Source organism: Protopterus annectens, chromosome 1.part0 (assembly GCF_019279795.1).
Source record: "Protopterus annectens isolate FY-2018-M chromosome 1.part0, PAN1.0, whole genome shotgun sequence".
NCBI classification, from domain to species: Eukaryota; Metazoa; Chordata; order Ceratodontiformes; family Protopteridae; genus Protopterus; species Protopterus annectens.
In genome coordinates, this window is record NC_056725.1 from 1,528,739,373 (window position 1) to 1,528,766,725 (window position 27,353).

The 27,353-nt window shown below is 38.6% G+C and overlaps 1 protein-coding gene across 1 annotated transcript in view; it reads left to right on the forward strand.

Moving 5' to 3' along the window:
- LOC122798772 (solute carrier family 22 member 2-like) overlaps positions 1-27,353 on the forward strand; it is a 667,833-nt gene that overhangs the window by 334,060 nt on the left and 306,420 nt on the right. The window contains exon 9 of the mRNA XM_044067886.1: positions 17,196-17,304. Coding sequence (XP_043923821.1) covers positions 17,196-17,304 — 109 coding nt within the window. The remainder of the gene's footprint in view (positions 1-17,195; positions 17,305-27,353) is intronic.

Here is a 27,353-nt window from a genome sequence, read left to right on the forward strand (position 1 = left end):
TATTTGCAATGGTGATGGACAGGTTGACAGACGAGATCAGACAGGAGTCCCCAAGGACTATGATGTTTGCAGATGACATTGCGATCTGTAGTGAGGGTTGGGAACAAGTTGAGGAGACCCTGGAGAGGTGGAGATATGCTCTAGAGAGGAGAGGAATGAAGGTCAGCAGGACTAAGACAGAATATATGTGTGTGAATGAGAGGGAGGATAGAGGAATGGTGAGGATGCAAGGAGTAGAGGTGGCGAAGGTGGATGAGTTTAAATACTTGGGATCAATAGTTCAGAGTAATGGTGAGTGTGGAAGAGAGGTGAAGAAGAGAGTACAGGCAGGATGGAGTGGGTGGAGAAGAATGTCAGGAGTGATTTGTGACAGACGAGTACCAGTAAGAGTGAAAGGGAAGGTATACTAGAGGGTAGTAAGACAAGCTATGTTATATGGGTTGGAGACAGTGGCACTGACAAAAAGGCGACCCCTAATGGGAACAGTCGAAAGAGGAAGAAGAATCAGCTACAATAGTACAGTCTGACATACATGCATATTTCTTTTCTGTCCAGCAGGACATACTGTTGGTACATTTTTAGCACAAGCAGCCTTATAAATGCGTTTTCAACACAAGCATCTGTAGAAATCAGTTTAATACTCAAATGACATATAATTCTTTACAAAACTCCAGCTAGCTATGCTGGCATATGTTACACATCCACTGCCCTACTTCTCCTGTCATAGCTTCAGAAGCCCAAGAGGTTTGGGTGGAAGCGCTTAACCGTAATATCTTGTCCGTGTTATTTTACAATGCATTTAATATATTTTTTAAAATGCATTTTCAAATGCATTGCGCAATGTATGTTTAGTTGCATTATTTTATTTTGTTTATTTATCAGTACACACTTCAGCGTTGTATCTGCTTAACCTCGGAATTATGTGGAGAGGTACAAGCAGTTTTTATTAATGTTACGCTAATAAATTAGTTTTTAGCCGGCACTCGTGTGTTGTTTTCTTGGGGAATATTCATCGTATTGGCATTGACAGAGAATTGTTTCACTATATTCAAGACTGAAGAAAATATTATTGTGGATTATTTATACATTTTATTGCAAGTATCTCTTTTTGACTATTTGAACTGGTTTGGCCTTATTGCTGAATTTTAGCGAACCAAAGATGTTGGATCACTTATTGGCGCTCCGTGGCATTTTGTTTTTGAGTATCATTTGTACTATTAATCACATTCATTAATAATAAACTTTTTGGTTTGTGATGCATTCTATTGCTAATACATCATTAGTGTCAACAATATGATTGCTTTGCTGGGAATTAATTTCTATATTTTGAATATCTGAGCTATATTATTAGATTGTAGGAGTTGATGCAATTTCCTGTGCTGATAACTTTTCTTCTTTTTGTTGGTATTTCACATAAAGTTTAATCTGAAATGAAAATATAAATAACTGTCAAGATCCACAGTTGAAACACTTATCCTTGAGTGCCAAACAACATTTTTTTTAATTTGAAACATTTAGACTTATCAGCATTTTTCAGTTTGGTTCCTGGCTGGATTGCCTTCTGTAAATGTGAAATCTTACTCTGTGGGCACATAGTGACATCTTTCTCATGACTCTGAAGACCTTTCTTTCATTTTCTCTCATCTACTGTCCAAGGTACAGCTTGGGTGATCTGCAACTCTGGCTAAGGACTTTGTATACTGAATTTTTAAGTAAAAGTGTGACGAGTATAAAGGTTTTATGCCCTGAAACTGCTGAATAATGCACTATGTACAAATATGCCATTCATAAAGGTTAAGCCCTGAAACTGCTGACTAACCCCAAGCATCCCTTGCCAAACTAAACATGCAGTGGGAATCCTCACACTTTCGGTCCTTATGGCTCACATAGTCTCCACTGACAACTAATGTTAAACACTGAAACTGCTGACTAACCCCAAACGTCCCTTGCCAAAGAAAACATGCAGTTGGAATCCTCACACTTCGGATCCTTGTGACTTACCCAGTGTCCTCTGACAACTAATGTATGTACAGGAACTAGCATTTCACTGCATAATAATCTGCCGCCCTTAACGGTATCCTTGCATGTCACCAAAGCATACCTATGCCTTCTCCCTGCCTCTCTCTCATTTGTGTTCACTAAGGTGTTTAATGTCTTGTTTAGCTACACAGCAAAGATTTCTCTCTTATTCTTTCTGTCTTGCTCAACCCAGTTTTTCTATTCTTACACACCAAAGATATCTGTGTAGCCACCATTTTATTTACTGTTTGGTTTTGTTGATCCATGGTCAGCATACCTCTCAACCACTTAGACCAAGAAATCTGGACAAAGTCATATGTAATGCGGGAAACAAAAGCCCAAAAATAGGGACAGTTTTTAAATATAGTTCCTATAAACTTGGAATGTTGATAGAATAACAGGTTTTGCATTAACATGAATTTTCCGATGGGTATGATGTCTAAAACTCTAATGTTTGTCATTATTTTCTGACTTCAATCCTTAATGATTTGCCAGTGATTCACCAGAAACACACAATTTTAATAAAAATGGACCAAAAATATGAAGCACAAATCTGGGCATTCTGTGAAAATCTGTACAGTTCAGAGGTATGGCAGTCAGCTGTGCAATCCAGGTCTGGCCCGCTTGGTTCCCCTACCCTACTCTCAAATCCCATCCATCCCCAACACTGACACTATTATAGTTACATAACTCCACCTATTTTCTCTAACTTCCATTAACACTTCCCACCTAATCTGCCCTGACCACCAATCAGCTCCCAACCTATCCTTTCAAATATTTGAACTCACATACACATACTAAACTTAATTGACCAACTACTAACTACACACCTTAACACTACACTTTCCCTCCATCTCTCCTTCAATTATGCTAAATGATATTCTATCATCTAAAATATTACTAGGATTCTGTCTAACATCATTAATTCATGCACATGCAACATCACTACCGCTAACAACAATAATTATTCCTCTTCTCATAGCTTGATGGTCAGCTACTGGTCACATCTCTGCAGCTTTGTTTCTACCTCCCCACATATATTTCTGCATAACCTACCCTGTTACTCAGCCCCAAAAGTCCTAAACACTGAACATCATAAACCCTATCTTATATCTCTTACATCTATCTACTTCCTCCAAAAATCTCAGCTTTCTGCTTTCTTATCTGATCTCTACATTGCTACAACGTGGAGACATCCACCCTCACCCAGTTTCTAATACTATCCAAAACAGTAGAACAAGTCTATATTTTATGACCCTTAACCCTAGAAGCCTATGCAATAAAATATCCCCCTTGCATGCTTGGATAAACCAGCCATCTTTGCCCAAACCAAAAGCTGGCTAAAATCCAACACTGAAGACTCTGAAGTGTTACCTCCCAACTACAGAACAGTTAGATTAGACAGGCACACAGCATAGATTAGACAGACACACAGCATAGTTAGATTAGACAGACACCATAAGAAAGGTGGTGGTGTAGCCCTACGCTACTGTAACACCCTTAATATTACACCATTTACTAACAACACCCCTACTTTTTTAATGCTGAAATGCACATATTCCTCCTAAATCTCAGTAGTACCAAAAGTATCTGCATCATTGTTCTCTATATTCCTCCAGGACAAAATATACCCATTCTAGAAGACATTTTATCTGGGACCACCCAAACAATCAAGCATGAGACTATTATATTAGGTGACATCAGCACAGATTGTCAATCTGTCTCATCATATTTACCAACAAATAGCATCAACCTCTATGTTTTTTCTCAACTTATTAACTGCCCTACCAGATACAACAATGACTACACTCAGCATTCTACCTTAAAGTGGATTTTCGTATCACATCCTACAAACTTCACCTCTACTGGCACACTTCCAAACTCCCTAAGTGATCACCATCCCACTTTTACAATTAGGGCTAATGCACAGTTACCAAAAATGCACACTCTAAAATGTGTCTGTAACCTAACTAATTTCACTAAAGACAAATTCAGTGAACTGCTTTGCAAAATAAATTGGTCACCACTAAAACATCTTGCCTTAGATGAATCTGTGCACAGCCCCCAACTCCAGTTTTCTAAAAATACTTCACATTTTGTCTCCAGAATGCACTAAAAGAGTTAGAAAGAATTCTGCTCCTTGGCTAACCAAGGCATGCAAAAATCAAATGAAAAAGAGGGATGAATCCTGGAATGTCTGGAAGCGAAGTGAAAACGAAGCTGCTCTCATACTTTTCAAACAGCTGTGTAACCAAGTAAAAAACAGTTCGGCAAAGACAAACAATTATACTACACTCATCTACAACAACAGCACAAAACTAACCCCAAAAATTCTGGTCATCCATCTCAACTATACTAAACGCTGGAAGAAAAAAACACCTCTTCCTTTCACTAATGCTCCTCCTTCTCAAACAGCTAAAGAATTACCATCTACTTTGTACAATCCATAGCTGACCTGATCTCTAAAACCCCCAACTCCCGTGCCCCCTCTTCTTCCTCCTCAACTACCCTTAACAGTGCCCTTGTAGCACTTTCTGACATTCTCTACCTCAGCAGCCTGAACCCCCTCTCTGACAGTTCAACCGCTTTCTCTTTATATCTCATACCTACAAATCTCATAAAATGCCTTCTGCAGAAGCTTAAATCCTGCTCTACCTCTGCAGACAACCTCCCTCCCCAATACCTTAAATTGTTTGCTGACTCCATTGCATACCCCATAAGCATATTGCTCAATAGATCTATTTCAGAATCTTTAGTGCCAAGCATCTGTAAAATGTCCCATATCATTCCTATATGTAAAGGGGGTAATTCCACTGAGTTAACAAACTTACAACCCATAGCTATTCTATCTCCCATTTCCAAAATATTTAAAAAAAAATGTATACATCAACAACTAATGAAGTACTTACGGCAAAACAACTTCAACTTTCTTACACACAACCAACATGGTTTCCATCCAGGCCACAGCACATCCACAGCCCTCTTAACCTATACCGAAACTATAAACACAGCTAGAGACACTGGAAACTTTGTATCAGCTATATTTCTTGACTTTTCTAAGGTATTCAACACTGTCTCACACTCCATACTCCTGGACAGGCTTTCTAACTTGGGGCTTATGCCTTCCACTCTAAAATGGTTCCACAGCTACCCACATGAGAGTCAACAAGCCTTAAAGTGGTTAAGAGAAGTCCCTCAAGGTTCTGTCCTTGGTTCTCTTTTTAATATATTTACAAATGCCTCATCCAGTGGCATATTCATCCAATATGCAGGTGACTCCACCTCTTCCACACTACCCCAACTTCTCACCGTCACACAACAAACATTTTCTGCCTTTGAATCCTGGCTTACTAACTATCGGCTATTCCTAAATACTAAAAACACAAAACTCCTTCTCTTCCTGCCAAAAAAAGCACTCTATTGACATAAATCAATTAAAAGTACACTCAGCTGACAATACCATCATTGAAAAAGTCCATCACACTAAACTGCTAGGTGTTATCATAGATAATCAATTAAAGTTGGATCTCCAGGTTAAAAAAAAACAAAACAAAAAAAAAAAAAAAACAGAAAATAGGCATCTTCTACAGAAACAAAGGCTCCCTGAACTCATCAGCCAAGATCACTCTTGGCAAAATCTTCCTTCTATCTTCCTTATTATACGATACCTCGAGTCTCTGTAATCTATAGATCTCTATTAGATCCAAAATGGAACATCACTACAACAAAGTGGCAAAATTTACCACCAACTCAAAAACCAGCACACATCACCGTAGGCCATTACAAATGCTAAACTGGCTAGCATTCCCTAATCACTTCCTCTATATATAACTCACAATGCTACACAACATGATCTATAAAGCCCTAGACTGCCTGGCTCTGAATAACACAATCAAACTGTACAAACCCAACAGAGCCCTTAGATCTGAAGGCATGAAACTTCTCACTATCTACAAAGCCTCTAAAATACCAGGACAAAGCCTGTACTCGCAGTCTGTTGCTAAAGTATGGAACTCGCTACCACTATTTTCCAGAAGTACGCCAGATCTAGCAGCTTTCAAAACTTCCCTAAAACAGTATATAAACAATTCTTGGCTGTGCCCTTGCTCAGACCCTGGCTAAACTCACTTCCGCTATCCCCTCCCTCTTTCTATCCACAATCCCATTAAGCTCTCTCTCTCTCATCCTCCTCTAGGATTCTAACACTTCCTGAAATTAGCTAACAGTCCTCAAAAAAAAAAAAACAAAATAAAAACTTTCTTTCTTTGTCTCTTCAACTATGTCATTGAATCTGAGCTCCATACTAAAACTCAACTAAAATATACATATATAAAAATACTGACTACTGACCTTAACATCCAAATTCATAGAATGTATTGTACTGATATCCCAAGGCTATGTTGAATAATATGTAGCATGTATAATACTATTATATGTAAATACATTGTCTTACTTAGTGTGTTAAACTAATAAGTCATCTGTCTCGTGTATCTGTACCAACATCTTTTGTAATTCACTGTATTCACTGTTATATTGCTTGTATATTAATGTCTGTATTTTGGAGCATTTCTCCCCAGGCCTCTGCTGAAAATGGGTTCTTTTGACCCAGTCAGACCATCCCGGTAAACAAATGTCAAATAAATAAATAAATGAATAAATACATGATTCCTTCCTCTGCATTGCTTTCATTGTGTGCTCAGAGTGACTCTATCTCTCACTTGTTTCTGAACCAGATAAAGCATATATCAGAGAAGGATTAAATGAGTGAATGTTTAGTCTACAGACAGTCATGTAGAAAAGCAATAAGACAGTTTTGTAGGTCTTTTATAGAAACAGACATACGTGTCTATTAACAGCCATGGCATCACTAATAACAAGGGTGAATTACTGAAATATTAGCAACAACACATTTTAAACTAGGAATATGTTCTTGTAATAAAGTCAGATGCAACTGGTAAAACTGAATGGAGGCTATTTCAGCTATTTTCAAGAATGTAGAAGAAAATGGCGCATATTAAAAAAAATGTTGTGTAATTTGATAGGGTAAACCTACTTTTTATCTGTAATCAGTGGTCTAGATCACCAAGACTGCATGCACTCTGCTCATGAAAAAAAAAAAAAACCTCTACTTGAAAAGCTTTTTTTTCAGTTAAGGAAGAGTTACTCAGATAGTACTACTGGCTAATACATTGCTCGTTTATCCTAATTTCAACAATGTGGCATGGTTGTAATTGGTTTTAATATTGTTATAATGTGCTTTCATATTAATTTCAGGAAAGTGAATACAAAAAAAAACAGTTTTTCTTTTTTTTTTAAACACCTTTATTGAATTATCATTTGTGACACAGGCAAATTTACATTTATGCAAAAGTAATCAAACTGTATTAAATTAACATCAGCAAACATTATACTTCACATATATTGCTATATATCATATAACCTAAGCAACATTACATAAATTATTGAATTCCTGCTCCTTTTCTTAAACAAGAAACATCTTTTTTAAACCATCACTTACTACTTATTCAATCATACATTTATATAAATGAAAACGAACCACACCGACACAGTCCTAGTTGCAAACATTTTACATCACAGACCATACTGACACACTCCCAGTTGCATAGGCAAATAACCCTTTTTATTTATTTATTTGTTAAGTGATTTGTTCAGAGTCACAGAGGTTGGAGATTAAAAACTCAGACCCTGGACCAGAGGAAGCAGGTAAACAACGGCTTGTACCCTTATTCTTCTGTGCTATTTGGCAAACTAATGCTAAAATGCCTGCTAGCATTTTTATTTTTACCTGCATCTTTTTTTCTGGGAGGACATACTGACATCATTTTGGAGAGAAGGCTTCTCTGTAAGGCACTGAATATGAAAACTACTGAAGAATCCATGGTATTCCCTAAAGGCCTGATGATACATATTAAAGAGAGAGATTTCCTGAAATGAGTTTATTGGATGAGTAGATGAGAAAAAATAGTTTAAGAGGAAGCCTACAATCTGACTGAAGTTTACATTGCAAAATGGAGGATTACAAAAACATGCTAAAAAAGGGGATTATAATGAAGACTATTGAACTTGTGTAAGTTGTTGTTGTGTCTTTCGGCTTTTCCCGGTTAGGGGTCGCCACAGCAGAACTCCGGTCCGCTAATGATTGGCAGTAGATATTTACATGCCGAGTTGCCAGCCCTGATGCACAACCTTTAATGATGGTATGCCTATTCACGAGTATCTCCACACAGAAGATGCTCTAGCTGAGAATCGAACAGGACAAAGTCTTACTGTGAGGCGACAATGCTACCGCAGCACCACCACCGCAGTACTATTGAACTTGTGTAAGTGAGCTTAAAATAACAACAGCATAATTATGGGATCAGATAGAACTATATCAGGCAGAACTATCTGTCACTTGGTAACAGCTGCTGCATTTTTTAATTAAAAGATTGTGAGATAGATAGACAGATAGATAGATAGATAGATAGATAGATAGATAGATAGATAGATAGATAGACAGTCAGTTAGGTAGAGAGAAGCTGTGATTCTTTTCATATTGTTCTGTCACATTCATTTAATATGCAACAACCAATAAAAGGAAGTTATGATGTGATAGAGAATTATATCTTAGCAGGCAACATTTTTAAACAAAACAATACCTACTGACATGTTTTACCTTAATCTCCCCCCTCAGTTGCACACCTTTGCCATAATTTCAAAAAGAAAGCAAAACCTAAGGGAACCCTGCTGATTGTTGCTGTCCAGTTTGCATTACTGGAAGGTAGAGTGAGAAGGTGGGTGCTGCATTTTTCTCACTTTCCACCTTGTCTCTTTATGCAAGCTTGAGTATTTCAACACTCTAATACAAAATACAGTCAGAGAGCCACTGTTAACAGCACAGGTGATCAAAGCACAGAACATCAAACCTGACACCACTCCCAAACGTACACTTGTAACTAAAATTGTTTTTTTTTGCCTGGGAACAAGCCTTCATGGATTATCTATAGGGAGGACTTGACCCACCCCCCCACATTCCCTGCTATGTATATATAGCAATTCCAGGATCGCACATCATTGGGGAAAGGGGACATTTCTGTTCACCTCAATCTTGCCCAAAAGAATACCAGCACTATGCTGTCAAGTGAACATGCATCATTTTGTTCAGGATTGTGGGGAAAAAGGAGACTTTTCTGGTGGTCAGGGAACTGTAGGGCATGGAACCAATTCTGCATGATATGTCAGTCCATTGTAGGATACAGGCAGTCCCATGCACCCTGCACACATGTGTACTTTTAACTGTACAGCTTTTTGTCCATTGGCATGTCCTTTTAATGTAAGTCTTAATGAAAGATCCCAACACGATACTCATTTTCAGCAAAAACCCACACCAGAAAAGGAAGGCTATATAAAATCCAAACAGAGGGTAAACAAACCAGGGAAAATAAAACTCTGAGGCAGCAGCTCTGACCATTGTAAAAAAATGTATACATTCAGAGAAACAAATCTTGGGCTAAATGGTATAAGACTAAGGATCCTACAGATCACCAAACCTTTAGACAACTAAGAAATCTTGCAAAAAAAGCCATCCTCTTAGACAAAAAATACTATTATTACCAAATACAGCAAACTTACCAAACAAAAACCACAAAAGTTTTGGAATAGCATCAACAAACTACTATACCCAGGACAATTCAGCACACCTAACCCACAAGGCACCAACCCTGAGAACCCCACTTATACTGCTAATGCCTTGAATTCTTTCTTCACACAAGCCATCCAAACTCTTGCTAGTCAACTTTCTCCAGATACCTCAAAACTGCCTACAACTATGACAAGCCCACCTCCACCTTTTCGGTTACAACCAGTTTCTACTTCCTTTATCTGCTCCAATCTCCAAAAACTAAAACCTACCACCCCCTCAGCTAACCATCTCCCAGCAGAATACCTGCAAAAAGGGGCTAAAGCCTTAGCCTATCCCATCTCCATTCTTGTTAACTGTACCATAATTGAAGGTACCATCCCATCTATCTGGAAACTTTCTCATATCATCCCACTACATAAAGGCAGGAACGCTTATGACTTTTCTAACTACTGTCCTATAGCGCTACTATCTCCCCTACAAAAATAATGGAGAAATGCATCCATAAGCAACTACTTAACCACCTACTCCAAAATAACTTACTTGCCAACTGTCAACATGGATTCAGACCTTTCCATAGTACCACCACTGCCCTCCTATCCTTCACAGACTGCATTAACAAAAAACGGAACAACAATACTGCAGTCTTTATTGATTTATCTAAAGCTTTTGATATGGTCAGTCACCAGCTCCTCATAAATATACTGAAATCCCTTTCACTTGAACCCCTAGTGATAAATTGGTTCAAATCTTACTTAGACAATAGACAGCAGGCTGTGCTATGGGGCAATAAACTATCTAACCACCTTCCCATTTCCCTTGGTGCTCCTCAGGGCTCTATATTAGACCTACTCCTATTTTTCATCTTTATCAATGACCTTCACTCTTCAATTCCTTATACCACCTACATTCAATACGCAGATGACTACAATAATCTGTTCAGCCACTTCTCCAACTGAACTACAGTCCCTTACCTAAAATACATTCAATACTGTAGAACAATGTTTTTTTAAACCACTGCCTCTTCCTAAACCCCCCAAAAAACTAAACTTTTACTGTTCATGCCAACTCGAAAGTCCACCCTAATAAATTTCTCTCTCACATCTAATAATGGCACTCTCATATCTCCTGAACCTACTACCAAACTTCTAGGTATAACAATAGATAGTAACCTTAACTTCGATATTAATATAAACAGCACAGTTAAAACAATCAGCAAAAAATTAGGATCCCTCTATAGAATCAAACCCTTTCTTACTCCAGTAGCCAGGACCGCTATAGCCAGAACTCACTTAATCTCCACTCTACTCTATGCTTCTCCTATCTATACTAAACTTACTAAGAACAACCTAAATAAACTGGCAATCTCCTACAATAATTTTGCCAGATTTGCAACTGCCTCTCTTTTTAGAACACATCACTGTCTTAATCTAAAGCAACTGGGATGGCTTGAATTTCCAAACCAAGTTCAATTTCACCAGCTTACTATAGCCCATAAAATCCTTTACCAATCCACCAACACTCCAATACTCACTAGCATTATTACCCCTTACAACAATCTTAAGAATTTATGCTCCTCAAACAAAATACTTATCAATACTTGCAAAACCAACAACTTGGCAGGAGACTTCCTCTTCTCTAATGCTGTTGGAAAGCAATGGAATCTTTTACCCACTGAACTCATTTCTCTGTCTTCATTAATTCTTTTTAAACAGGAGCTAAAACTATTCCTCCATACCCACTAGTTATGCCCCTGTACTAAACCTGACTAACTTTCCTCCCTTACACTAATTCATTCTCCTCACCTTTATTGACTTACCCTTAAGAAACCAAAGACTATGTCATGACAACTAAAATATCTGTATGTATGTATATAGTAACATCTCTTGTAATTTACCTATTACTATTTGAGTTATGTTTATGATGAGTACTGTACTTTATATTACCAACAGATGTTTAAGTCTGACTGTTGCAACCATTTATATTGTTTATTGTATCTGTCTTGCAGCTTATCTCTCTATTCTTTTTTGTTCATAGGTTCATAGGTTGATACTAGGCTATCTGCCCTGGGGCATTTATAAGGCTAGCCAAAGTGTGTTTGGCTTTCGCCACCCTTTTAGATTAGTTGAGTGTGCCTCTGTATAGTAGGTCACAGAAGGTAGCCCTTTTAAGGTTAGTTTACTGTACCTCTGTCAAGCGGGGACACAGAAGAGATCTCAGGGGTAAACTTACGATCTTCCATCCACTCGTCAAGATTTCTCTTGAAGAGGGTCAGTGAGGGGCTCTGCCTAACATGGATTGGGATTTTGTTCCAGAGTGAGGGGAGCCTCTGGGATATGAATCTGTCCCTCCAGCATGTCCTATTTTTTTCTGTGCTGAGGTTCAAGTCCCTGGAGCGTGTAGCTCTAAGGGATTTGGATTTCCTGAGGTGAAGCATGTCCATTAATTCTGGGTTGGACATGGCTTTATACGTCAGACACAGATCGTCTCTGAGTAGGTGGTATGCAACTGAGTAGAGCTGGAGTTTCTTTAGCCGAACTGCATAGGGCATCTGTTTGAGTCCCTTGATCCTCTTGGTGAGGTACTTTTGGGGTCTTTCCAGTTGCTGCAGGTGTCGGGTAAGGTACATCCCAAATGGAGCATTGTATTCAATTATGGGCCTGATAAGTGATGAGTAGAGGGGCACAATGACCTCTCTTGATCTAGATGTGAACCCTTTCATGATAAGGTGGGCTATATAGAAGGTCTTTCTAACCATTTTGGCAATGTGATTGTCAAAGGAGAGATTGCTATCTACTTGAGTCCCCAAGTCCCTAATTACTTCTTCCATACTTAATGGATTACCACCTATGTGGTAAGTTGTGGGCACTTTGTTTTTCCCAAAGGGGATGACTATGCACTTTTTGGCATTTAGCTTTAGGCCATGGTTCTGGCACCAGTTATCCGTCTCTGTGAGACCCTTTTGGAGGATGCTTGTTTCAGCCAGAGAGTCGATTATGGCACCCAATTTGCAGTCATCTGCGAACTTGGTCAGCCATAGTCCACCCGTATTAGCCTGTACCTCGAAGAAATATATACCTAACAAGAGAGGTCCCAGGACTGAACCTTGCGGGATGCCACTTGTAACTGGTTTAGAGTCTGACATGGCACCTGCTATTCTGACCATGTGGGTTCTATCCCTGAGCCAGTTTGCAACCCATCTTGTGACATAGGGGTTGATATTTAAGCTGGTGAGCTTATTTATGATGCCCGAGTGGGGTATTGTGTCGAAGGCTTTTGCAAGGTCCAGGAAGGCTGTGTGGACTACCTTCCCTTCATCTGTGGCTTTGGTAACTGTTGCAAAGAAGTTGACCAGTCAAGAGGCAAGATCTGCCCTTAACAAAGCCGAATTGGGTAGGATCCAGTGTCTGGATGTTCCCAATGTCTTTGTTTATGATTTCCATGATGATACACTCTATAGCTTTGCAGACCAGGCTAGTCATACTTATAGGGTGATAGTTTCCTGGGTCTGTTGTGGCACCACCTTTGTGGAGCGGGACCACTGTTGCTGTACACCATTCCTTGGGTACATATCCTGTAGTAAGGCTGAGATTGAACAGTGACTTTATATGAGGGTTTAGTTCTTTGAGCTCGGGTAAGACGCAGCCCGGGACTCTGTCTGGTCCCATTGATGCTGTGTTTTTTGCTTTGGAGAGGGCAGCTCTCACCTGTGCATCTGTGATCTCAGGTAGGCTACACTCTGTTGGGATAGACATTTGCTCTTTTGGGGTGGGGGAGTTTGCATTGAACCTTTCTGCCAGGATGTTGGCAATGTCTGTGGGTTCAGTGTATTTTTTGTCATTTTGCACTAACTCAGAGCATATCTGGGAGTTGCCTCCCAGGTTCCTGACATAACTAACGAAGGCCTTGTGATTATCTTTAGTGTCGTGTGCAGTTTTTCTTTCGAAGCTGGCCTTAGATGATTTTATGAGGGATCATAGTTTCTTGCTAGTACTGATCAGAGACGCCTTCCCTTTTTGGGATTTTGCTCTATCATGTAGTAGCTTTCTCCTTCTGTTGTATAGCTTATTTATGGCCTGGGCCAACCAGACAGGTCTCCTACCTTTGGAGGAGTGAGTCTTGGTTTTATGTGGGATAGCATGCTCCATGCATTCCTGTTGGTGTCCATAGAATGCTTTTGTAAAGGATTCTGGATTTTCAGTCGTATTTTCCACTGGCCCGGGGGCTTTGAAGGATTCCACCTCAGTTTTGAGAAGTGTGAAGTTTGTTTTTGAGAAGTTCTTCACTGTGGTTTCCTTGGCTGGGGGTGGGGATGGAATATGGATGTCTAGTGAGATTAGTTTATGGTCTGATCTTACCAATGAGGGGTATACCTCTGGTGTGGAACATAGAGACCCCATGTTGGTGATGACCAGATCCAATATGTTTTCCCCTCTTGTGGGAGTGGTGACCAGTTGTTCCATAGCATTTGAGTTTATAAATTCTAGGAACCATTGGGTGAGGTGGGGCTTGAGTAGTTTTCCCAATCAATGTTTGGGTAGCTGAAGTCACCCAATATAATGGTGTTTGGAGAGAACTTCATATTCTCCAGTGTTCTCAGGAAAGCCGAGTGGGATTCCTGTGTTTGGGAGGGTGGTCTGTAGCAGGCTACAAACTGAAAGGCAGTTTTGCCCACTGTTAGTTGCACATGGATGGTCTCCGATGCTTTGTGCAGTGCCACTAACCTGGAGGTGTGGGTATCTTTGATAAATATGGATACTCCCCCTCCTTTTGTGGTTCGGTCCAAGTTTTGGGGCCAAAAAGCATGGTATGAAGTATAACCTGTTAGTGCTGGGGTGCTCTCAGGAGTCTTGAACCAGGTTGCTGTTACTACACAGATATCGATATTCTCCATACTGAGGAGAGTCTCGAGTGCATGCATCTTAAGGTTTAGACTTCTGGCATTGAACAGCATTACCCTTAGTTTTTTTTCTTTGTGTTGTCTATGGAGGTGGGTTTGTCTTTTGAGCCTTGTCTAAAAAAGGCACTATGGGGGAGGCAAGAGCCTTTGCCAGTATTTGAAAACCCAGGGGTGACAGGTGCAAGCTGTCCCTAGCGAAGCAACGTGGCTTGTCGAGCATGTCATCCCAGGCTGACAGACACTGGATCCCCTTTGAATGATGCCAATACTTTAGCCAATTGTTAAAATTGATCATTTTGTCTTTATACTGTGGCATCATTCTTGGTAAGGGTAAGATGCTACTGAAGGTCAGGGTCATACCGGCCTGGGCTACATGATCAAAGAGCTCCTTTATGTCTTTTTTCATGTAGTCCAGAGAGGTATGTCTCAGGTCATTCACACCAGCATGGACAATGACGGAGTCATATTTGTACTTGCTTTGGAGTGACCTGAGTGCTTGTGTTATGTGGCAGATCCTGGAACCCGACAGGCAGCTTACAGTGACCTTAGGGGTTGCTTGGATGTTTGCTTTGGAGGTCTCTGCTGCTTAGGCAGATTTTTATTTAGAGCCTCCAAGTATGTTTTTGTGTGTTTATGTGTTTGGTTTGCTGATGCGATAGGTCTATGTGAGACTGGATTTGTGGTGTGTGTGGTTACCTTCTCCTCCTGACTGGCTGTGCCAGTACTGGGTTGAGAGAGCTTAGCCTCCAGTTTGGCTATATAGTTGCATCTCTCACATATATTTGAGCTTGTTGGGAGGAGGAGAGGGTGGTCTGTATACATAAGGCAGTTGTAACATTGCCTCATGATTTCTAGATTCACCAGCTGGACTGGAGAGTAAACCCAAAACTGACCTTTGGACATGCCTGTATAACGTAGGGAACTACTTATTGACTGATCAGAAAGAACCAATAGGGAGCAAGTACTTAAAAGGAGTATAAGAGGGTGTAGTGCTTAAGTTTATTAGTGTTTACCTATGAGATTACTTATACGAGCAAGTGCAGGGCTTTAGAATGAAAATAGAGTGCTTATTTTGAGATTTAGAGCAGTTTTAAGGGAAAAAGTGAAGAGCAGACTTTGTGGAGCCGGCAATAGTTTAAACCTGTTTAAGCAGCGCTGCCTGACACTGCTCTGTGCGCAAGACCATGCAAAAAGAGAGTTGCAGGGTTTTAAGAGAGAGAGAGATCAAAGAGTTTGGAATTGACCCAAAATGGCCAATAAAACTACAGTTTCTAGGCAGTAACCACTCCTACAGGGACAAGCAGGCTGCTCAGTGTTAACCACTGCCACTGGTGAACACAGAGACTTCCCTTTAGCCCAAGCAAGCACTGGCCTCCAAGAAACTTACAAACAGTTCAGAACAGCAACTCTGTAGTTGAACTTTTTTTAAATTATAGAAAGTGGGAAAATAGCAAGATTTTTTTGTTTTTGTTTAAGGATAGCAGAGACACACAAGTAGCAAACTAGTCAGAACAGTGCAATAAATGACCCCAACTCATGTGTGCTAGATCAGAGGCAGGTAAAATGCAATTTTAAGAAAAAACAATTTTAAATTAAGTGCAGCACAAAAAATGCAATAAACAGGCTCTAGGTATGTTCTAAATAATGTTTCTAACACAGATATCAACTTTTGCAATCAAGAAAATGCTGAAAAGTAGGCAGCAATGCAGTTTTTCTAAGAAATAATTCACAAGAAAATACTTAAAATCTCAAAAGTGGCTCCTTTCTTCTCTCAGCGTTTTCTCTTCTTGGTAGGTGCTTCAGCAACAACTATCAAGCCTGGAAAGACGCCAAAACCACGCGGCTGCAGGGTTTTAAGAGGGAGAGATCAAGGAGTTTGGAATCGACACAGAATGGCCAATAAAACTACAGTTTCTAGGCAGTAACCACTCCTACAGGGAGCTTTTCTCCCCGGGCCTCTACTGAAAATGGACATGTATCCAGTTAGACTATCCCAGTCAACAAATGTAAAGTAAATAAAAATAAAATAATATGTATACACATGAATTTTAGTATGAATTTTGAGTTCTGAAAAAAAAATACTGTTTTAAAAGAGCAGAAAAGCACTTGCTGTATTAGACATTTCAGACACCCCCCCACACACACGCGCGCCTATTATTCGATTTGTTTGCTACAAATCCTTTACTTTTGTTTTAGACGACTGTTTGTTTCCCACTGAATCTACATGTCAAGGAATTCAGAAGAATAACTTTGACTATGCTATATATAATGATTACTGGGTTTTTTTGTCTGAAGTCAACACTGTACTTGGAATTATTAGATGATAATTTAGTTCCTGGCATAATCTAAAACTACACTATCACTTTGACACTGAGCAATTTATCAGTGTATTTGCTCATCCTGTAGCAAAAACAGAATCAGTTGATAAGGAACTAATTGCTTTTATGCCATGCTTTCATGTATGAGGAATGAAAGAAAAAAATCTTGCAAAACTCAACATCCTTCTAAAGAGATTCTAAAATTATATCTATCAAATTATGCATTTTTGGTGTTGTAAGCAGTACTGCTAACCAACGTGAGCATTTGGGATAATAATTAGGTGAAATGAATCTATGTCTGTTTCTCTTTATGTTTCAGATATGTACTGGCTACAAACAATAGCGTCTTCATTTGGAAGGCTTGGCATCACAATATCATTTCAGGTGGTAAACCTTGTTAATGCTGAACTCTATCCTACTTTTATGAGGTAAGTCTATTGTGCAGCACTAAGTAAAATAAACAATAGTGATTATATCAGGAAAAGACCAATAATTCTGTCTGCAGTTCTTACAATAATTTTGCTCTTCTGTTAAGTGTGACGCCTCCATCCTTCACAATGACTTTGGGCAATAAAACCTTGACATATAAAACTCATAGATTTTTAGTTAGATACAGCTGAGCAGACGTGTTCCTGGATTCCTGTATTAAAGCAATGACATGGCTAGGAGTTCCTGAAAAGGAATCTAACATTAAACTAGCAATGAAAAATATTGTTGTGCTTATATTAACATGTATTCTAATTACATTATATAAGTTGTCAGCAGAGGTGATGGTCACTGCTACAAGGAGCTCAACAGTAGAGAGGTATACACATTACCTATCCACTGATGCTCCAAACTATTCAGAGCTCTGTCAGATACAGCAGCATATGGCTAAGTTACAGTGAAGTAAATCATGGCATACAATCCACACAAGAAACATGAATATGACTGGCTTATGGGTCTAGATGGGCAGCATATGTAAGAATGAGGATAGGTATTATTATCTGTCTGATACTGGTGCTATGACAGCTGACACCCACCACACCATGGCCACCATGTAAACATGATGTAATCTATAGGCTACAGTTATCTATGTAGAATTTATGTGGTCCAGCACCCCTGTGCTAGTCATGCACAGGGGTTTGAGAAGATGGTGAAAGCTGGAGGGTGGTCCAGAGGGGCACATCATAGCCTGAAAAGTGCCTTTTTACAAGTGTTTTTAACTATTTACTATGAAGAAGCACATATGTAATGCCAATTTGTGTTAAATTAAGAATAATTCCACAGACTCTTCATATGAAATCACAGAACAAGCTAGTGCCTTTCTTTACCCCATTGCAAGGCTAAATGTGACATGTGGTTTCACCTGAATGCACCGTCATAGAGTTCACTGTTCACACAGGTGGTCTGTGAGCCACAAACTTGGATGAGTACAATGAAGGTGGAGGGAGGGCCTAACGGACCATATTAGTATAATATCTCTGCCTTCTATGCAGTATTTGGGTACTGCAGAACTCAAACTGTATAGTGATAAACAACATGTGTAAATAGGAGTAAAAGGGCCTCTGTGGTTTAATTCTGTTTCTGGCTATATTCCTCACAGCTCACTGTAAACTTTATATTGTGAATTTGGAAATAGACAAGCAATGTACAGTAGCTTGTCTATTTCCACATTCAAAGTATAAAGCATAAAGTAGGCTGTTAGAACTATAGTTAGAAACAGACTGAAACCACATTGTCCGTATTTCTTTTTGTCTGCCATGTCTTCACTTGTTGAGGACAAAAATCTCTGGATTTCTGAGTCAGAATAAAAGTGAAGACACAGAAAAATGCACACACAGGCATGCACACACACACGCACACACACACACACACACACACACACACACACACACACACACACACACACACACACACACACACACAGACAAAATCACAGATGTTGGACATCTAAACCCACATTATGTTTTGTCAATCCTACTACTGTTCAAATGGAGAAAGCAGTAATGAAATATAGTGCAAACTTCTGTGTAAATATATTAGGTTATAAAAACAAGACAATGTTTGGGTAATCAAAAAAGGCAGCTACAGAAATAATGCTGTTATCACAACACCTCATGAAAGTACAGCTACAAAAACAATTCCATTAACACAGTTCCACTGGATATCTGCATTTATAAAAGTAGTAATGATAATTTCAGTGTTGTGACTCAAGCAAAATCATAGTAACACTTGAAAGGACTTAAAACTGATCAAAGTGTACAGTCAACTGTTGAACTATCAATATTTCAAAGATACTGCAGTAGGATGACAAACAGCAATACGATAATAATTGCTTGGCACCAAGAGAACCTTTAGCAAAGTCCTAAGCCTACTTTTTCTTAGCATGGAATTGTTATTTCATCTACAGGACAGAGGCTTTGGATCTGTTTGGCTAAGGATAAGTGTCTGATATCCTGGTGAAGGGAGCACTTTAAGCTCACTGCAATAAGCAGTGTATAAATCAGGTAGGCTCCAAGCTTACTTAGTTGGGAGGTGGTGCATGTGCAGACATGAGTATGCGCCTCTTGGTCTTGAGGATGGTGGTCATGCATATCGTAAAGCTGCTGTGAGGTAGTGAAAGTTAGTGCATATTCATCGTCAGCACTATGACACTGCATCAGCTTCATCAGTCTCCTCACTGGTCTTGTACATTGATCAGGTAGAGTCTGGTGAAGGCTGACAATGGGTGATAGATCCAGTGAATAAGGATAGGAGCTGATGGCAGCTGATAGTCAGCCACTGGAAAAAAAAAGAGGATAAGTGTCTGTCTTGTGGCTTGCAGATTATAAGTTTGGGTAGACATTCTGATATCTGTTACCCAAGTCATTATGGGGAAGCCATGTCCTGCTGTGTACTTGCACTAGAGTACTCAGTTATGCACACAAGATGGAAGCGCTATCTACACAAATAAGAGGATGCCAAGGATATCAGGGGTGCAAATGTGAGATAACATAAACTACACACATTCGGTGGAAATTTCACTCAATTTACTGTTTGAAAGTTGCTGAGCATTAGGTGTGGACCTTGTTTTTTAGTAAAAAGGTAGGAATTATATAATTAGTAATTCTAGCATACAATACACACACACACACACACACACACACACACACACGCACACACACGCACACACGCGCACACACGCGCACACACACACACACACACACACACACACACACACACACACACACACACACACACACACACACACACACACACACACACACACACACACACACACACACACACACACCAGCACTCGTGTGCACGAAAACATACATACACAATTATGGACAATTGTGAGGATCATCACAAACATGTATTTTGGATGTAGTGAGAAACGGAATCATGTGGTAAAAAAAATGCCCAAGCTCTCAACAGAAGGCTCCCATGGTAAAAAATGATCTTGACAACCAAGCACAGTGAAACCACAATGCTAACTGCTATTCCACAATCCAAACCTTTAAGAGCAACAAGAATAACTAACACCAAGATCCCCTTAACTGTATGTATTTTAGCTCTATACGTTACTGCTTATATTGCTTATAGTTATAATAGTAAATTACCTGTTCTAAGTGGCACAACACAGCAATGAGTAGGAGTAATTTTTTGGCTGGATAGCCCTACTTGATTTGCTATGTGTGGCTTGCACCTCTCCTTCCAAGGCTTCAGCATATTCTCTAAGACAAGAAAAATGGTTCAGTACACTAGCAAGACAGTCCACGAAAATAATGAAATAGAACTATTTATTACTCTGTTTTAAGTGCTTTTCGTAAGCCTGATGGCAAACTTCATCAGAAACAACTTCTAATAGAAGGAAACCCTTCTTTATAAAAGAGCAGGTGGTTGACATTAACCAATTACATTACTTTGCTGAAAATGAATGGAAGCACCTTGATGTTAAAGTGACAACTACATATATATGTTGGAAACAGTACTTCACTAATATATAAACATAAATTGAAAGTGTTCACAATACTTAACACTGAAAACCATAAAAACGGCTTGTACAGTTAAACATTTCCAACTGGACTTTTTTAAAAACACGTAATACTTCACCTCTTCAAGCTTTTTAATTTAAGAATACTGCTGATCGAATGTGTCATTTAAACTAGGAAGGTTATAAGCATTCAACTTCACTTGCCAAGTTAGTTCAAGTTCTTCTAGTTTTAATGGTCTAGGACCACCCCTACTATCGTACTTGGCTTGATCAATAATAATAAACTTAAAGGCATGAACTTTATTCGTAACAATGTGCTTGGCTAGAGCATTCTCTAATTTGTGTTTATTGATAGCATATTGATGCTCATAAATTCTGTCATGGAGCCTACGCTCCGTCTTTCCTATGTAAAAAGCAGGGCAGAATTTGCATCTAGCCAAGTAGACAACAAAACTCGAGTTACAATTAAATCTGCCTTTAAGTTTATATAATGTGCCATTGATGTTAAAATTATTAGTGACTTCCACAAATTTACAATAGTTGCAATTTTTACACTTTTTCATCCCATTACAATGTGCTACTGGGGTACATTGCTGTTCTAAGAGGGTTTTAAGATTCTTCCCTCTTCTGAATGTCACCCTCCTTCCCTGGGGAACTCACTTACTTTAGAGTATATATTTGGATTCATCTTAAATAGTTCCCAGTTTTTCTGTAAAATACCAATACATTAATAACTATGTGTGGTATATGTAGTGATGAAACTTAGCATGACATTCTTAACCTCACTATTCAGTATTTTAAGACTGACATCTAAATTCTTGTCTACTTTGTTACAAGAACTAGTAGGAGTAGGTGGGGTTTTCACACTTAAAAGTGTTATACACCTTGTCTGCTCTCTTGGTCTGAACCTCTTTAATAAAGGCATCCAAGAGTGGTTCAGGGTAACTACGGTGCATAAACATACTCTTCAAAACGGAGTATTCCTCAAGGAAGTCTTCATCTAAGCTTGTCATTCTTGAAATCCTCACTAATTGACCTTTGATAACTGACTTCTTTTGATAAAAAGGGTGGCTGCTGGAGAAGTGTAAGAACGTTTTGGAATATGTTTTTTTCCTATATATCTTTGCTACAAAGCTACTGACCACATAGTTTTTCACTAGACAAATGTCTAAATACGCTATAGTGTCAGTATTAAATGTAGAGGTAAATTGTAGGAAATGAGTGGTACTGTTGAAATAGTCCAACACATGCGAACTATCACGTTCATCTCCATTGATAAGGATAAAGATATCATCAAGGTATCTTGTGTAAAAAACAAAAGAATCACAAAATGTGTTGTTCTTAAAGACATATTCCGATTCCCAGTAAGCCATAATGAGGTTTGCAACACTAGCTCCGCAAGGTGACCCCATTGCTACCCCTACTTTTTGCAGATAAAATTGGTCTTGGAACATAAAAAAGTTGTTAGAAAGTACTAAATCAATAAGTTTCGTGACCAAACTAATTTCTGCAACTGCAGCATTGTTTTTCTTTAACATAAGTACTACCCATTCTATGGCAATCTCATGAGGGATACAAGTATATAAATCTCTCACGTCAATAGTGAGGAAGTTAAAGTTCACATTGAATTCTAAGGCCTCAATCTTTTTCAAAAATGACCATGAGTCCTTACAAATTTGATTCTCATGACATAAATATTTTTTGCAGAATGGCATCCACCACTTTAGCACAAGAGTAGGTAGATGAACCTCTACTGTCGACCAATGGTCTCAGAGGAGGATTTTCAATACACTTGTGTATCTTGGGGATGCCAAATATGAACGGGTATCTAGGATAAGCTGTTGACAAATAGTTATAGATCCTCTGATCAATTCTGCCTTCAACAAACATATCCTCTAAACAGTTTTTAATTAAACTGTATGCCTTATTGACTTCGAACGTGAACTTATATAGTATGCACTAGTATTCAATAATACATTCATACGTTGTTGGTAGTCGTTGTTGTTGAAAACAACTAAACCACCTCCTTTATCTGGTTTACAAAACCGCAACCCCTGTGACTTGATATATTGTAAGTATTCACGTTCATCCCTATTGATGTTATAAGAAGCTTTGTGCTTAAACCCAACCTTAGCAGCATGCCTAATATCCAGTTCACAAAGTTGTTCAAACATTTCCAAAACTGGGTGCAATGGAGGGTTGTACGTGCTAGGGATGTAAAATTTGTCAGGGTTAACCATATTCAAAACATCACCCATGATTAAATTAAAATTCAACTTCCTAGTATAAGTTTTAATATCAACAATAGTATTAACTAAATTCAATGGCTGGGATGGGACAAAAGTAAGCCTTTTAGATACAAATTCAACGATATCTGAACAAAACTCTATAGAGGAAAAATTATAACGTTTAAAATCGCCTGCTTTGTTCATGATAATCACTGGGTATTGTTGACCCTTCGGCTGTCCAAAATCACAGGGCAGTCATTGTTTGATTGTTGATTATCATGCGAGACATTAACCAAAGTGCAAACAATAAATTCAGTGTTATGCGTAGGTGGAACATATAAAGAATCAACCTGGTGCCAAGAAATTAAGTCTTGTTCTTGTTGAATTTCTACTTGCCCCTGTTTTGGATCTGTTGGTAATTTTTCTGTTTTGTCCTGGCTCCTGTGTGGGGACCTTGCTGAAAATTCTGTTGTTGGTGAGAGTGGATGTTGTTGTTTTGGCCTTGATCAAGCCAAGTACGATAGTAGGGGTGGTCCTAGACCATTAAAACTAGAAGAACTTGAACTAACTTGGCAAGAGAAGTTGAATGCTTATAACCTTCCCGGTTTAAATGACACATGTTCTATCAGCAGTATTCTTAAATTAAAAAGCTTGAAGAGGTGAAGTATTACATGTTTTTAAAAAAGACCAGTTGGAAATGTTTAACTGTACAAGCTGTTTTTATGGTTTTTAGTGTTGAGTATTGTGAACACTTTCAATTTATGTTTATATATTAGTGAAGTACTGTTTCCGACTTATATATGTAGTTGCCACTTTAACATCAAGGTGCTTCCATTCATTTTCAACAAAGTGATGTAATTGGTTAATGTCAACCACCTGCTCTTTTATAAAGAAGGGTTTCCTTCTATTAGAAGTTGTTTCTGATGAAGTTTGCCATCAGGCTTACGAAAAGCACTTAAAACAGAGTAATAAATAGTTCTATTTCATTATTTTTGTGGACTGTCTTGCTAGTGTACTGAACCATTTTTCTCATTTTATTCAGTTTGGTTGCCTTCCCATAGTTTTTTGTATTCTCTAAGACCCTTGATGGCCTCATAGTGCCTTTTTTTAGCCTGAGTCTAGTTAATGGACCTCACAACTTAACCAAAAATGAATCAAACACAAAATCACATTAAGATGGCTCTGATCAATGCTAGAAGTCTCAGTAACAAAATTCCCAGCCTTGAGGCCCTCCTACATTTGGAGTTCATCCATGTGTATGTGATCATCAAAACTTAGTTTAAATGTTTAGATGGTGACCCAACTCCATACCTGGGTTTTATGCTTTCCATGCCTTTAGACCCAATGGCAACTTTGTTGGAGTTTTGGAAGAGACCACTTCACCTCTAGGCAGATTCCTAAACATTGACAAAAAGAATTCATTGAGATACAAATCTCATTAAATCAGATCAATTTTCATTTCACAGCTTGTCACAGGATCTCCTCTATGTGCTCTGAAAATCCCCAGAAAACCACGATGAGTTTCCACATATGCATCAACTTCCCTAAAGAAAATTCTGATAGAATTTAACTACCCTCAATAAACTGGGGGCACCTAGACTTTCAATGTAGGATATATTTAAAAATTCCTAGATTTACTAAACAAAAACTCCCTACACAAGGTAGTAAAAACCCACTAGAGATCAAAATATCATAGACCTAGTTCTTACAAATATTGCATCTGTATGCATCATTCCATTGGTATCTCCCTTCCTCAGTTAAGTATGATCATAAACTTAAGATTTACCTTTAAACTATTGAAACCAATGGATACCAATGTCAGGAATTCTGGGATTTCAAATGTATAATTTTTTTCTAATTCTATGATGAAGTCTCCAGATTTATGTGTAATAGTATCTTTTATGTAGTTGCACACAAAACGAAATTTATGCTTACCTAGAAAAATGTATAAATATGACAGTGCCAATCAGATCAAAACATAATGGAAAGTTTAAGAACAAACCATCTTGGTGGTCCACAAACATAAATAAAGTATACAATAAATGAAAAAAATCCTTAAAGTGTGCAGTAGAGAAAATGACACTAAAATCAAGGGTAATATTAAGGAATTGTCAAAAAAATTAAATAAAATATTAGGATGACCAAGGTAGCCCATAAACATAGGCTAACATTGGAAGCTAAGGATAACTACAAATCCTTCCTTAGCTACATAAAGAAACTAAGAAAAAACCTCCAACATTCCACAGGACTTAATTCAGAATGGCACTACTTAGTCTAATGCAGTGGACATTACCAACACACTAGTAAACAAATTCAGTGTGAACATCATCCCAGAGATTTATCCCTGAAGACGTCAGACATCTGTCATCACTAAGTAACATACTGAAAGTGCTTTTCAAGACTAAAAATACATCCTCTGTGAGGCCTGAACATGCACCCTGCTATTTAATAAATAATACTGAAAAGGCAGTGGCAGGGCCTTTCCTTAACCTCTTCTACCTGAGCCTAGTTACTGGCTGTGTCCCTGAGGTCTGGTGCACAGCAGTGGTGATGTCATTTCACAAGGGTGGCCCAGCTCTGACCTTGGAAATTATAGGCCCATCAGCTGGACAAGTCCACTCTGTAAAGCTATGGAATATATCACGACTGACCTGATTAACTATGATATGAAAAATCTATTAGACTAGATACACAGCCACTTGGCTTTGTCAGAAGTAGGTCTTGTCTAATGAATTTTGTTGATTTCTTTGAAAGAGTAACACAGGCTGTTGACAGCAGCCATGCTGTACATATAGTGTACCTCAACCATGCAAAAGCATTTGATATCACTCCTCATGCTAACATAATAAACTAGCTAAATGTGCTTTAAATACATCTCTATATAGTACGATGGATAGGAAATTGGATAAAAGCTAGAACCCACACAAACAGAGCAGGGGGTGCTTTCTCAAAAAGTATGAAGGTAACCAGTGATGTTCCCCAGGAATCATTACTTGGGAGTTATGTTATTTTCATCTGCTTTTCAGACCTCCATATCACACACCATGGTCACCAGTCAACCAAGTTTGCAAATGACAATAAACTAGTTTTGTTCTCAAATCCCCCTCCAATGCTCAGGGAGTCCATCAAGAGCTTACAATTATCAATATCTGGTGTACAAATAACATCTTAAAATTAAATGCAAAAAAAGTGCATTATTGTCACTTAGGTAGACACCCCCTTTCCCCCAGCTTACAGCCTAGACAACATCTCACCTCACCACAGAATGAGAATGTGGTTAAAAACCTTGGAACATAGGTTAATACTTCCTTCTTCTTTGATCATCATGTTGCTATAGTGATCCTTCTATATAAAAGGAATGTCATCTGGATCTGAAGAAGTCAGTGCAACTTTATATTCTGTTTCAATGCACACTTTATGATGTACCTCACTAGAACATCAAGCAACTGGAATGATTCCAAAGGTTCCCAACTAAAAAGATTAAGAACCCTAAGCTACCAGGAATAACTGGAAACACTGTTCCTATATTCAGTGTTGTACAGACACCTGCTGTCTTGTACTGCCACAAGAATTAAACAATTCCACTAATACTAGGATCTTCTTCTTCTTCTTAGAGTTCTAAACCTACTTCAGTGAATATGTAAAACATGGTGGAATGGAAGGTTTGTTATGTAGTGCCTTCCCCGCCTTTGGAACAGACTTCCACTTCAAATTAAGCAGTTCAATATATTATAATCCTCCACATGACAAGTAAATGACTGGATGGGTATCCACACATTTACACCTGTCTTGATTGGCCTAGTCCTCCTTGAAAAATTAGATAAAGCTTAAAGGAGGGTACTGACAGGGTATAAATGGTCACTAGACTATGTTCGCTTGTGTCTCTTATGATCCTTAACTGAGGAGCATTTTCAGCTGATCTGTTACCAGAATACTAGCTGTTTTTCACTATTTTTGCTATTTGTATTTAAAAGACTATGGGCCATTGCAAAAGAGTTACTCTCAGTGTAAGTCTTCCCTCATTCCAAAAGACTTGCTCACAGTGTAAGGGACTTACTTCAGTGTATGGTCTACCTATAAATAGGCTTGCTACACTGATCAGATTCCAAAAGACCTGCTCTAAGCCTACTGTCAGTGTAAGTGGTCACTTGCATTGAGAGCAAATCTTTTGGAATTATATATATATATATATATATATATATATATATATATATATATATATATATCTACAAAATGGTTCAATATTTACTCATCAAACTTTGAAGGGATGCTAGTTTCATATTATCTT